The sequence below is a fragment of the Amblyraja radiata genome, chromosome 4 (assembly GCF_010909765.2).
Source record: "Amblyraja radiata isolate CabotCenter1 chromosome 4, sAmbRad1.1.pri, whole genome shotgun sequence".
Classification (NCBI taxonomy): Eukaryota; Metazoa; Chordata; class Chondrichthyes; order Rajiformes; family Rajidae; genus Amblyraja; species Amblyraja radiata.
Genome location: NC_045959.1, coordinates 71,969,963 through 71,983,859, shown reverse-complemented (window position 1 = coordinate 71,983,859; position 13,897 = coordinate 71,969,963). Strand labels below are relative to the sequence as shown.

The 13,897-nt window shown below is 45.4% G+C and overlaps 1 protein-coding gene across 6 annotated transcripts in view; it reads left to right on the top strand.

Annotated features, from left to right (window-relative positions):
- The window catches only part of rb1cc1 (RB1 inducible coiled-coil 1), a 164,141-nt gene that overhangs the window by 37,781 nt on the left and 112,463 nt on the right, over nt 1-13,897 (top strand). For all 6 annotated transcript variants that reach the window (XM_033019723.1, XM_033019722.1, XM_033019721.1 and 3 more), the window contains one exon: nt 6,124-6,308. In XM_033019723.1, the coding sequence (XP_032875614.1) occupies nt 6,124-6,308 (185 nt within the window). The remainder of the gene's footprint in view (nt 1-6,123; nt 6,309-13,897) is intronic.

The window sequence follows — 13,897 nt, the reverse complement described above, 5'->3', positions numbered from 1 at the left end:
CTGAACTAGTTCCATTTGTCTGCATTTGGCCCATATCTTTCTAAACCTTTTCTCTCCCATGCAGCTGCCACTAACATCTGTGCTATTTGTTTGTGTGACTCGTTGTCTGGAAAACCTGGACTGAAGTAGTCATGTTAATTCATAGTGCAGTTGAGTTATGCGACTACCTGAATTAACAAATGCTGCATTTATGTTGTGCCCGACAAGTCGGTAAAATGAAATATATTGGCAAACATTAACATGAGTAAAACATATTTCTACCCATTTGATGTGAAGAGAACATTTGCTTGGTTTATGCAATTTATTACAGGGTTTGGACCCCGTTTGCTGGTCAGATTTTTGTACTGTTCCAAGCACTGAAACATTCTGGCTTGCAGATGATGTGATGTTATGAGTCTTAGTTTTCTCCTTACTCCCCCCCCCCCCCCCCCATACATTTCCCCAAACTTCAACACAATATGACATATATGGCATTATAAGCGAGCAATACAATATATACAAGGTACACAAAATTGCTGGAGGAACTCAGCGGGTGCAGCAGCATCTATGGAGCGAAGGAAATAGGCGACGTTTCGGGCCGAAACCCTTCTTCAGACATACAATATATACAACCATTTCTTATTCAACCGATCCTTTGTTTTGTAAAGAATAGCAAAGGATTTAGATAATTTCCGTTTGATGTATTCTATATGTGGCTTCCAACAAAGTTTATGATCTGTAATCACTCCCAGGAATTTTGTTTGATATACTCTTTCAATTTCAACTCCATTTAAATTCAATTTTATCTCACAATTAACCCTGTCACCACCAAACACCATAAATTTTGTTTTCATTTAGGGATAATTTATTAATATCAAACCATTTTTATAGCACTATCAATTCTCTTTCTGCTGTTTTCAATAGTTATTTTGTATCATTCCCTGAACAAAATACATTTGTATCATCCGCAAACGTAACAAATTTCAACGTATTGGATACTTTACAAATATCTTTTAAATAAAGTATAACTAACTTGGGTCCCAGTACCTAACCTTGTGGAACACCACAGGTTACTCTTCTAAGCTGTGATTCAGTATTATTAATTTTTACATACTGAAACCTATTACTTAAATAACTTCCCAACCAATTTTGTGTGACACCTCATACCATAACTTTCCAATTTCTGCAAAAGTAAGGAATGATCAATTGTATCAAATGCTTTACGTAAATCAATAAATACACCCACAGTGTGTATTTTCTTATCTATTGCTGTTGCTATATTTTCTACAAAATCCATCACTGCTAAAGATGTTGATCGATTACTAAACCCATATTGATGATCATTCAATAACTCATATTTCTCAATTAAATCATCAAGTCTATTCACAAATAGCTTTTCAAGTATTTTAGAAAATGGAGGTAGCAAAGACACAGGTCTATAATTTGATACAATATGTTTGTCACCATTTTTTATAAATTGGAACCACCTTAGCCATTTTCATTTTATTGGGAAAAACACCTTTTAGAAAGGATTTATTGCATATATAGGTAAAGGGCTCGATGACACAATCAATTACTTCTTTTATAAGTGACATATCAATGGTGTTACCATCAGTTGATTTTTTTATCCTTAAACTTTCTGACGACTTCTAACACATCACTCTCACAAACTCCAACAAGGAACATTGAATTGCTGTTGTTAAGTTCAAAATCAAAATTTACGTTTTCATCTCTAAGAAGGTTAATTTTCTTTGCCAAATTTGGGCCTACATTAACAAACAAATCATTCAACTCATTAGCAATGTCTGTATTTTCAATAATTGAATTATCTTTTTTTACAAAATATGTTGGAAAATCCATTTTACTACTATTTTTAATTATATCATTAAGTACACTCCGCCTTAATATTATTTTTTATGTTTTTGCAACATTTGATCATCATAATCTTTTTTTTTTTGTGATCACATAATTAATGTCAGTCTGTTTTTATATTTTTTGTACTTGTCCTCCTTTTCCTTTGTTTGATATTTAATAAATTCCCTATAAAGCCTATTTTTCTTTTTACAAGCTTTTCCCAACCCCTTTGTTAACCATGGTTTCACCCTCTTTTTGGAATTGTGTCTATACTCTTTCAAAGGACAATGTCGGTCATAAATTGTCAAGAATGTCTCTAAAAATGCTTCATATGATTCATTAATATCATCTACATAAACTTCTTGCCAGTCATAATTCAAGAGTTCTGTCTTAAAAGCTATAATTGTCTCTGGTGATTTTATTCTAACCAGATTCTAACCTGTCTCTTTGTTCTTAATTTTGACATTGTTAACCTCCAACACTGTAAAAACAGGCAAATGATCACTTATATCAGTCACTAATTAGTCCACTTTTTATCTTCCCATCAATTACATTAATGAAAATATTATCAAACAATGTTAAACTATCCTTTGTTATTCTACTAGACTTTACAATTAACGGATAGAAACTCAAGCTAAACATAATATTAACAAATTCTGTTGTTTTTGTATCAGATTCAGATTCAATCTTTATTGTAATTGTGCAGTGTACGGGGGGGGGGGGGGGTGACTGGGAGTTGCAGAGGGAGGGGTCGATGCCCAGATCACTGAGTTTGGTGATCAGTTTTGAGGGAATAATGGTGTTAAATGCTGAGCTATAGTCGATGAACAGCATTCTCACGTAGGTGTCTCTGTTGTCGAGGTGGGAGAGGGTGGAGTGAAGTGCCGTAGAGATGGCATCCTCCGTACTCCTGTTCTTGCGGTAGGCGAACTGATAGGGTTCCAGTGTGGGAGGTAGGCAGCCTTTGAGGTGTGCCTGGACCAGCCTCTTGAAGCACTTAGTGATGATGGGAGTAAGAGCAACAGGGCGGAAGTCGTTGAGGCTCGCCGCAGTGGAGTGTTTTGGCACCGGCACGATGGAGGTGATTTTAAGGCACGTGGGGACAACTGCTTGGGCAAGTGACAGGTTGAAGATGTCAGTCCAGACATCTGTCAGCTGCGCAGCACAGGCCCTGAGGACTGCGCCCGGGGATGCCGTCAGGGCCAGCAGCCTTTCGTGCATTAATCCTGCTCAGTGCCACATACACGTCGTAGGGGGTGAGTGTGAGGGGCTGGTGATCAGCAGGGAGCACAGCATTGATGGCCATCTCTTGATTGTCCCTGTCAAAGCGGCCATAAAAGTGGTTAAGCTCCTCAAGGAAGGAGGCGTTGCTGGATGTGGAGGTGGTGTTGGTGGATCTATAGTCCGTGATGGCCTGTATGACTTGCCACATGCGTCGGGGGTCGGAGTTGTTATTGAAGTGCTCCTCAATCCTTAGCTTGTAGCTATGCTTGGCCTGCTTGATGCCCCTCTTCAGGTTAGCCCTGGATGAACTGTAGGTTCGAGCATCGCCTGACCTGAAAGCGGCGTCCCGTGCTTTCAGCAGTAGCCTGACCTCGCTGTTCATCCATGGCTTCTGATTCGGGAATGTGGTAATCCGTTTGAGGGAGTTGATGGTGGAGTTGATAAAGTCCAAAACAGAGGATGTATAAGAGTCAATGTCCGTGTGGGAGTCAAGGGTGGCCTGAGCTGCAAACTCATTCCAGTCATTGTTTCCAAAACGCTGCTGAAGTGTGGAGTCCGCCTCCTCTGACCAAACTTTAATTGTCCTCACTGTGGGTTTAACACGTTTGATGATTGGGGAGTACTTTGGGAGCGGGAACAATGAGAGGTGATCAGACTGTCCAAGGTGGGGGAGGGGGACGGCTTTGTAAGCTTCAGCCATATTTATGTAAACTTTGTCCAGTATCTTGTCTTCTCTAGTGGCGAAGGAGACATGTTGGTGGAATTTGGGGAATACAGTCTTCAGGTTGGAGTGATTGAAGTCACCCGCAACAATGAAGGCTGCCTCGGGATGTGAGTCTGTTGTTTGCTAATGGCAGTATGCAGTTCCTTCATTGCAAGCTTAGCATTAGCATCAGGAGGAATATCGGCTGCAGTCACAGCAGTGGAGGTAAACTCTCTGGGCAGATAGAATGGTCTGCATTTAACCATGAAGAACACTAGGTTAGCTGAGCAGTATGCTCATTATATTTCAGTAAATCAATATTTAAGTCACCACAAACCAAAATCACCTTATCATTATGTTTATCATATAATTCAGAAACCTTCTTATTAAATTGGTCAATACATGACCCCGGTGTTCTATAAATGCAACTAATTAATATATTTTTGAATCTTTGAATATTCATTTCAATGGTTACACATTCCATCAAATTGTCAATAGCAATTGTCATATCACCAATAAACTTACATTTAAGAGCAGACATCACAAATAAGGCCATACCACCTCCCCTTTTATTAACCCTGTTTTGTTTGTAAATTTGCCAAAACATTTCATAGCCTTCTAATCCATCCTATAGTTCTTTACTATCACTCAGCCAAGTCTCTGATATTGCCATTGCGCTGAACTTTTGCTGAAACTGTTGAAGGTAATCATTAATTTTGGAGAAGTTACTATAGAGACTCCTATTAAAGTGAACCACTGAAAACCCCTCCATTTTCACATTTGCATTGAACTTGTCTTCAGAGTAATATTCACAATCCATGTTAATGTTCTGGATGTATAATTGTAAATTGTCCCTAGTGTGCGTAGGATAGTATAAATGTACGGGGATTGCTGGTCGGCTCGGACTTGGTGGGCCAAAGGGCTTGTTTCTGCGCTATATCTCTAAATTAAACTAAACTACTTTACTACCGTGCTTTGTTTATTTATTGGCATTATCGTGCACTCAACATTACTACAGACGGAGGTACACAAAATTGCTGGGGAAACTCAGCGGGTGCAGCAGCATCTATGGAGCGAAGGAAATAGGCGACGTTTCGGGCCGAAACCCTTCTTCAGACTGATGGGGGGTGGGGGAAAGAAAAAAGGAAAAGGGGAGGAGGAGGAGGAGCCCGAGGGCGGGCGGATGGGAGGGTGGGAGGAGACAGCTAGAGGGTTAAGGAAGGGGAGGAGACAGCAAGGGCTAGCCAAATTGGGAGAATTCTATGTTAATGCCATAAGGACGCAAGGTCCCCAGACGGAATATGAGGTGCTGTTCCTCCAATTTCCGCTGTTGCTCACTCTGGCAATGGAGGAGACCCAGGACAGAGAGGTCGGATTGGGAATGGGAGGGGGAGTTGAAGTGCTGAGCCACCGGGAGGTCAGGTAGGTTATTGCGGACTGAGCGGAGGTGTTCGGCGAAACGATCGCCCAACCTACGCTTGCTCTCACCGATGTAAATCAGCTGACATCTAGAGCAGCGGATGCAGTAGATGAGGTTGGAGGAGATACAGGTGAACCTTTGTCGCACCTGGAACGACTGCTTGGGACCTTGGATGGAGTCGAGGGGGGAGGTGAAGGGACAGGTGTTGCATTTCTTGCTTACTCAAGGTATGCCTACTTTGAAGAAGTCTCAAGGTATGCCTACTTTGAAGAAGACTCAAGGTATGCCTACTTTGAAGAAGTCTCAAGGTATGCCTACTTTGAAGAAGCCTCAAGGTATGCCTACTTTGAAGAAGTCTCAAGGTATTACTACAGACGGATTATCTTGGCATTATCATAGAACATAGAGCAGTACAGCACAGGATCAAGTCCTTGGACCACAATATCCTTGCAGAACATGATGTCAAATTAAACTAATCTTTTCTGCGTGCACATGATCCATATCCCTCCATTCCCTGCATAACCCTGGACCTATCTAAAAGCCTCTTAAATACCTCTATTGTATGCATTTTCATCACCACCCCACACAGCGCCGTACCATAAGAAAAGTTGCATCTCCTGTAAACTTTGCCCCTTAAAATCATGTAACATTTTTACATAACCCCTTAGTGTGGGAATTTTTGAAAAATTAATGCTTTAGGGCACGACTTTCAAACTGAGTTTATATTCTACAAATACCTTTACCATGTGGACATTTCCCCCACTTTCTATTCATGAAGATGAATAATTGATGTATTTTGAGTGATGTACTTTGATAATAACAATACTAGAATTATTCAACACTAACACCAAAATACACACCCAAATTGATCCAAGAGCAAACTAAAAAATCAAAACTGACTCTGGTTGTGTTGTACTATTAATGCATTGTTTTATGCCAACAGGGATTTTTAGCTAATCAGAAGAGAGCTGAAAACCTGAAAGATCCCTCTGTTCTTCCTGATTTATGTTTAAGTCATGCAAATCAGTTAATGATCATGTTAACAAACCACAAGAAGCTGCTGGATATTAAACAGAAGTGTACCACTGCAAAGCAGGAACTTGCAAACAACTTACAAGTCAGATTAAAGTAAGTTCATTTATATTGCACATGATTAAACCTTTTGTAGGTGCACTTAAAAATATGGTTATGGGGAAAATTAGCATGAACATTGAATTATTTTCAAAAGTTAAAATAATACAATTTTTTTTAGGGTGGAATTGCATTTGTGAATACTTCATTTATGAGATTTTAGTTTCCCTGAAAGCTAAACAAAGCAGAATAATGGCCCTGTCTCACGATGCGAATCCATGCACGAGAGATCCCGAAAGAATAAATCAAACTCGTGGTTGTCCACGAGATTCCAAGTTTATGTTCACGAGTTTAAACGAGTTCCCATGTGTATGTCTAAGTTTGCCGTTTACTTCTCATTTCTGCGATATACCAAGTTCCTCTCCCGAGTTACCAAGTTCCTCTCCCGAGTTACTCTTGAGCCAACAACGACTACCGACGTGTGGAAAAATCATCACATGGATAAAAATGATGTCATGCAGTTTTTTTAAACTATAAAAAGCCTCCCATGACCATGGACAGAACTGCCCCGATGATCAGCTTCTCCGTGCCTTTTATGTAGCTGCAAGCTTCTCTGGGACGCCGCTCGATTCTCAGATTCTGCTCATATGCGTTCCCAACATAAATGAATGAATTGTGACAACCCATTCAATTGTTTGCAAACTCCAGCCACAGGCAACGTACCTCGTATTTTTTCCAAGGTCACCAGGAGCAAGAGGGTGATCAAGGCGGAGAAAGTGTAGAGGCCAATGCCCAGGTAGTCCAACTCGCAGGAGTGCAGGTCCACCATGATGACGCTGTGGCCACGGTGGGCATTGGGGGAGGTGCAGGCGACATCGGTGACCAGGCGAGGGATGTAGATCTTGTCCTGATTGATCCCCCACACGAACCACCTGGCGTCGCAGGTGCAGAGAAAGTGGTTGCTGCTAAGCCGCAGCTCCCGAAGGTGTTTGATGGCGCTGTCCGGGAAACTGAAGGCCTGGATGGTCTTCAGGTTGATGTAGCTGAGATCCAGGTACTGCAGGGAGGTTACATCCCGCAGGAAGTCCTTGGTCAGCTTGGAGATCTGGTTGCGGGTGAGGTTGAAGACGCGCAGGGTCTGGGTGCAGTTGGACAGGATGCGAGGCACCATGGTCAACGGGTTGCTACCGACATCCAGCAGCTCCAACCTGCCTAGCAGGTAAAGCCTGCCCCAGTTGAAGCTCTGCAGCTGGTTACCGTTCGGCACAAGCTCCTTGAGTAGCGGGGGCAGGTGGTCAAACACGTCGTGCGGCATGAACGCGAGTCTGTTGCCCGAGAGGTCGAGGCGGCTCAGGTTGGAGAGGTTCTCAAAGAACTCAATGTACATGTAATTGCCGTCGCTCCACATTTAATTCAACTGGTTGTCCTGGAACTCCAGCACGCTCAGCAAATTGCTCCTCAGCTGTGAGTCGGCTGAGGTGTAGATGTCATTCTTGCTCATGATCAGCTTGGAGAGATCGGTGAGGGTGTGGATGAAGTTTAATCTGTGCGTCAACTCTTCTATCTGGAAATAGTGGTTGTTGTTGCTGAGGTCCAGCACTTGAACTTCCTGCAGCTCCTGAAAGGCGGACTCGTAGAGGAGGTCGATGCGGTTGTTTGAGAGGTCCAGGTAGCGCAGGTGAGGGAGGGAAAGGAACTCGGAACCATTCAGGGTTTGGCTGAGGGCATTGCCAGACAGTTTGAGACACTTGATGAACGAGAGGTTCTCGAACTGCACCGGGCTGATGTAGAAGATATTGTTCCTGCTGAGGTCCAAGGTGGAGCGGTGGCGGTTGCACTCGTTGTAGCTCACCGGCGAGAATGTGACTACATGAATTCGGTGGAAGGAAACGGGCAGGCGAGTTTTCGGGTCAGGGTCCTTCTTCAGACTCCATGACCCGCTGAGTTCTTCCAGCTGTCAAATGGAGACATGGGGGACAACAGATGCTGGCATGTTGAGCGAAACACAAATGTTGGAGTAACTCGATGGGCCGAATGGCCTAATTCTGCTCCTATGACATGAACTCACGAAGTGTTGAAGTAAGCCAGCGGGTCAGGCAGCATCTGTGGAGGGAATGGATAGGCAACGTTTCGGATCGGGTCCCTTTTCGAGCCGAATAAACGTACGTCCATTCCCTCCGCTGAGGTTGCCTGTCCCGTGAGCGGCTGTCACTCTACTCAACAACGTACCTCGGTGACTGCCAATCACCCCCCCACCCCCCGGACACTTATTATCACATTATTATTTATTCAAATCATTTGCTATGTCGCTCTTCCAGGGAGATGCTAAATGCATTTTGTTGTCTCTGTATTGTACACTGACAATGACAATTAAAATTGAATCTGAATCTGAATCTGAATCTGTCCCGCTGAGTTACTCCAGCGCTGTGTGAGTTCTTCCAACACTTTGTGTGTGTTTTATGATCATGATTCCAGCATCTACAGTTTCTTGTCTCTACATAAACTAGGCCTCAGCAACACTCTGTGTACTAACCGGGAGATAATGTTGCTGCTGCCAAAACAACAGTTGGCAATGTATGCACGGTAGATGTCACATTGCGTGGAAAACGAGGTCTCCAGGGAGACAGACGCAAAGTGCTGGAATAACTCCGCGGGACTGGCAGCATCTCTGGACATTTATAAAGCATTACATTTTGGAACACAAGGAACTAAAGATACTGGTTTACGAAAAAATACAAAGTGCTGGAGTAACTCAACGTGTCAGGCAGTATCTGTGGAGAACATGGACAGGTGACGTTTCGGGTGAAAGAAGGGTCTAAAGTTTGAAGAAGGGTCCCGACCCGAAACATCACCTATCCAAGTTCTCCGAAGATGATTAATCGCGGTGTTGTCCGTTAAAGAACGAGGCAGACACAAAGTTTGTCCGAAATACAGGCTCTTTATTCTACACTAACTCCACACTCATCAACACTGTGTGCGCGCGATTAACCTTTAAATACTCCCATGGGGCACCCGTGACCAAACTGTGACCCCTATCTCTCGTCACTGGGACACGGGATTCTCCCAACAGCCGGAGGTTATGTACAGCTCGTGGCCCGTCACCCAGTGCCGCCACATTACACCCCCACCCCAGAACCGGAGGCACAAAAACAGACGGGCAGCCGAACGATGCGGCTGGACCTCATACGTACGTCCCCATGCAAAGGTTTATTTTCTGGTAAGGACGAACTAGGTGGGACCCGAGATGGCGAACGCCCTCGACGGCGAGGCTGGGCCACCTTGACTGGCTCGCTCCGGTCCAAATGGGCCGGCTTCAAACGAGCCACTGTAACGGTCTCCCCCCCCGAACCCCCCCCATGTCCAATTCAAAAGTAGTGGGTCCGTGCCATAGCACCCGAAAAGGACCTTCGTAAGTGCGCTGCAAGGGCGACTTGTGGGCATCGTGGCGGAGGAAGACATACTGACTGTCCGCAAGTGCCGGCGGCATGTGAGATGGAGCGACACCATGCCGAGACGTTGGGACAGGAGACAGGGCGCTGACCCTCTCCCGCAGTTGGACCAACATGGATGACGGCGACTCCTGGGGGCCGCCAGTGGTTGGGATAAACTCCCTGGGCACGGTCAGTGGAACGCAGTAAACCAACTCAGCTGATGAAGCCTGCAAATCCTCCTTTGGGGCGGTGCGAATCCCCAGCAAGACCCACGGCAACTCGTCCATCCAACCGGGACCGGTGAGGCGAGCCTTCAAAGCGTCCTTAAGCCGACGGTGGAAATGTTCCACCAACCCATTCAACTGGGGGTGATAGGCCGTTGAGTTGTGGAGCTGAGCCCCAAACAGGCGAGCCATTGCTGACCACAGCTCCGACGTGAATTGGGCACCCCGGTCGGACGATATGTCCAGCGGTATCCCGAAACGGGCAACCTAATAGGCCACCAGGCCACGTGCTGTCGACAAGCGAGATGGCCTCCGGCCACCGCTGGTTGAAACGGTCCACCACCGTAAGCAAATGTGAACTTCCGCGGGATGGAGGAAGAGGCCTCACGATATCCACGTGGACGTGGTCAAAACGTCGGCGAGGCACCGCAAAGTCCTGAACTGGTGCCCGGACGTGCCGCTGAACCTTCGATGTTTGACAGGGAATGCACATCTGGACCCAATGACCGACCTGCTTCCGCAATCCGTGCCATACGAATCTTGCAGCAACCAATGCCACCGTCGCCCGGATGGATGGGTGGGCCAAACCATGAATGGCGTCGAAAACCCGACGATGCCAGGCTGCCGGAACAATAGACATGGAGACGTCACACAGGACAGTGATGCCAGCAGAACCCAAAGGCACGTCCTCGAGCACCAGCCCTGTGATGGCAGTTCTGTACGCCCTCATCTCCTCGTCCGCTACCAAAGCGGAGTAATCGATTCCTGGGGTCGAGAACGGCAATAACAGCCGGGCGGGACAAGGCGTCCGCGACCAGGTTATTTTTCCTGGCGATGTGGCGGATGTCCGTCGTGAGCTCGGAAATAGCGGTGAGGTGGCGCTGCTGCCGAGCGGACCAAAGGTCGGCCACCTTGGCAAAGGCAAAAGTGAGGTGCTTATGGTCCTTAAACGCAACGAAGTTCCAGCCCTCCAGGAAATAACGGAAATGCCTCACCGCCAGGTGTAAAGCGAGCAGTTCCCTATCATCACCCACGTCGGGCTTTTCGGATTTTTGCGTATGCCCTTCGGCCTTAAGAACGCCGCACAGGCATTCCAACGCCTGATGGACACTGTAGGATGGGAGCCTGATTTTGTCTTCATTTATCTGGATGACGCAAGGAGATTGCCTTGAGCATAGAAGCACGGACAAGGCGCTGTCTCCTCATGTCCACCAGCATAGATTGCGCCCGGAGAAAATCTGCACCCAACAACGGCTGGGTCACGTCTGCCAAGAATGGCTAAGAAAAATGGCAGGCGCCAAATATCACAGGTATGGTGCGAACCCCATATGTCCGTATGGGGCTGCCATTCGCAGCAGTCAATAAGGGTCCCTGCTTACCGGCACGCGTTTCCATCCCGGACGTGTCCATCCTCACTCACCAACACTGTGCGCACGCGATTAACCCTTAAATACTCCCCCGGGGCACCAGTGATCAAAACATGACCCCCTATCTCTCATCACCGGGACACATGATCCCCAAGAGCCAAAGGTTATGTGCAGAGCGTGGCCCATCACCCAGTGCCGCCACACAAATGAGATTAAGTGCAGAAACGTGCATGTTGAAGTCAATAACATTGGAGAGAGCAATAGGGAGATTTAACAAAGAGAGGTTGGAACATTATAAGCATGAACACAATAAATCTACTAAAACTGTTCTGTCATTTTAATGAACACATGTGCTGGAGTAACTCGGCAGGTCATGCAGCATTTCTGTAGAACATAGATAGGTGATATTTGAGTGACTACAGCATTTTGTGTCTTGTTTTATAAATTGACATCTGCAGTTCCTTGTATCTCCCATTTAAACTGTCTTTGCCACATTCCTGTTTTTTTTGGTTAATCTCCAATTTAAAATTAACAATTGCCCCAATATGAATTGTTGTTTGTGGAAATTCGTAACAAACGTAACCATTCTTGCGTTCAGATATTTTCTTAGTGGCGTGATGATAAGTTGAAGCTTTTAACGATTCAGGATTTTATATTTGACTAGACCAAGTGGGACCCGTTGGGCACGCACACAGACAGACACAGACAGACGCAGACAGACACAGACAGACACACACCTCGCTCCCGGCTTCAGGCTGCAGGCAGGGCCCGAGGATGGGGAGAGTGGTTGGGCGAGTGACAGCAAGAAAACAGCGGTATTTTTTCAAAGGTTTTTCGGCAACGACGGGCGGGAGCCGATACGGACCCGACAGCTCTAATACAGGGCCCGACTTCGCGAGCAGGCAGGCAGATCCACTGTCGCGTCATCAGCGGAAAAAACGTTTGAATTCAAAGTTTGATCGGATTTGTGAAGATTTTTATTAATAACTCAGGAAATAAAGCATGACATTTTCAGTTATGCCGATTTCGGACTCCAGGAGGAGAAAGAAGGATGTAGAAGGCTTTGGGAAGTGAATAACTTGAATGAGTGAGCAAGAACCTCGCTGCTGAGAAAACTGAAGTGGTGCCCAACTTTGGAGAGTGTCATCTGGGAAGTAGACTAAAATAGCATTAGGATGAAGTCCAAAGTTATCAAAGACATTAAGAATTTCAGCAGAAGAAAGTAGATGGATAGGTAGAAGAGGTGTATTGCAATGTAAGTGGCAATTGGTGATCGTGCTCACGGTGTATGTAAAGCTGAAAACGCAAATCCAGATCATATTGGATGCCATATGGGCCTGTCCCACTTATGCAACTTTTTAGGCGACTGCAGGAGGCAATGCAGTTGCCACATGGTCGCCACATGTTCGCGGGTGGTTGCTGGGGAGTCGCCTTCATGGTCGTGAGGAGTTCCCCCATTCTGGGAACTAGTTGCGGCCTCATTATGGTCGGTGTGAATTTTTCACCATGTTATATAAAATAATTTTTTTTCAACAAGTTGAAAAATTAGCGGCGATTTAATAGCTGCCATGGAGAGTACCGAAAATTCTGGAGCCATAAGTGGGTCGCCAGGCGGTCCCAATGGGTTGCCAGGAGGTCGAAGGTTCTCGTAGGTTGTAGCCGGTGCTGACCGGTGAATTTAATTGGCTCAATGGGGAAACAAAAAGGTAAACAGTAATTTTCAGAACCAAGGATAACCGACCGGTAATGTTAAATGTCCGCCGAGTTTCACAGCCATGTGTCTCTGGCTTCTTAAAAGTTGTCTCCACTCCTTCTCCCCCATTCTCCCCCCTCTTTTAAAGGACTTGCAGTACACTATGCTTTAGACATCTTTTTACAGCGCCAACCTTCCTGTTCATCGCGGTGTGTGTCTGTTTCACCTTGTCTTTGCACCGTGTGAATTGTTTAGACAGCGCTTTCCCGCTTGCCCTGTCCCCGCCTGCATAACGGGGTTGTGAAGGAAGCGATCTGTGTGTGTGTTCCACTCTGACAGTCGCCGTTCCAGTTGCCGGTTTTTCAGGCGACTGCCAGCAACTTGACTAGGCTGAAAAATCGCCTAAGTGGGACAAGCCCAATAGATATGAATTCTCTGGTTCAGGCTGAGCTGTAATTGAGGAAAAGGAACAACCTAGGTAACAAATGCAACAATTTTTATCTGCTGGGAACGGTTGGATTGTTTACAGTGACATTCACGTGTTTGGCACATGGTAGGCATGGAGGATAAAGTGTATTATTTTTTCTTACACTGATATAGCAAGTAGAGCTACCAACGTAGAGCTTCAGCGTCGCAGGTTCAATCCTGAAGTCTGGTGCTGTCTATGGAGTTTATATGCTAGGTGGTTGTCTTTCCACACTACAAAGATGGGTTAATTAGAATATAATTTATAATTGCAATAGGTGAGTGTCAAAATTTGATGAGAGTGTGAAAAGAAGAAAAAAATGATTATTTAAAATTAAAATAAATAAGTGCTTAATTACCAGCTTAGACAGAATGGGCCAAAAGGCTGTTCCTGTGCTCTTTGCCTCTGCAACTAATTGCATAATGTGAAAATTGGTTTGTAAATTACATTCTGGAATAATTAGCT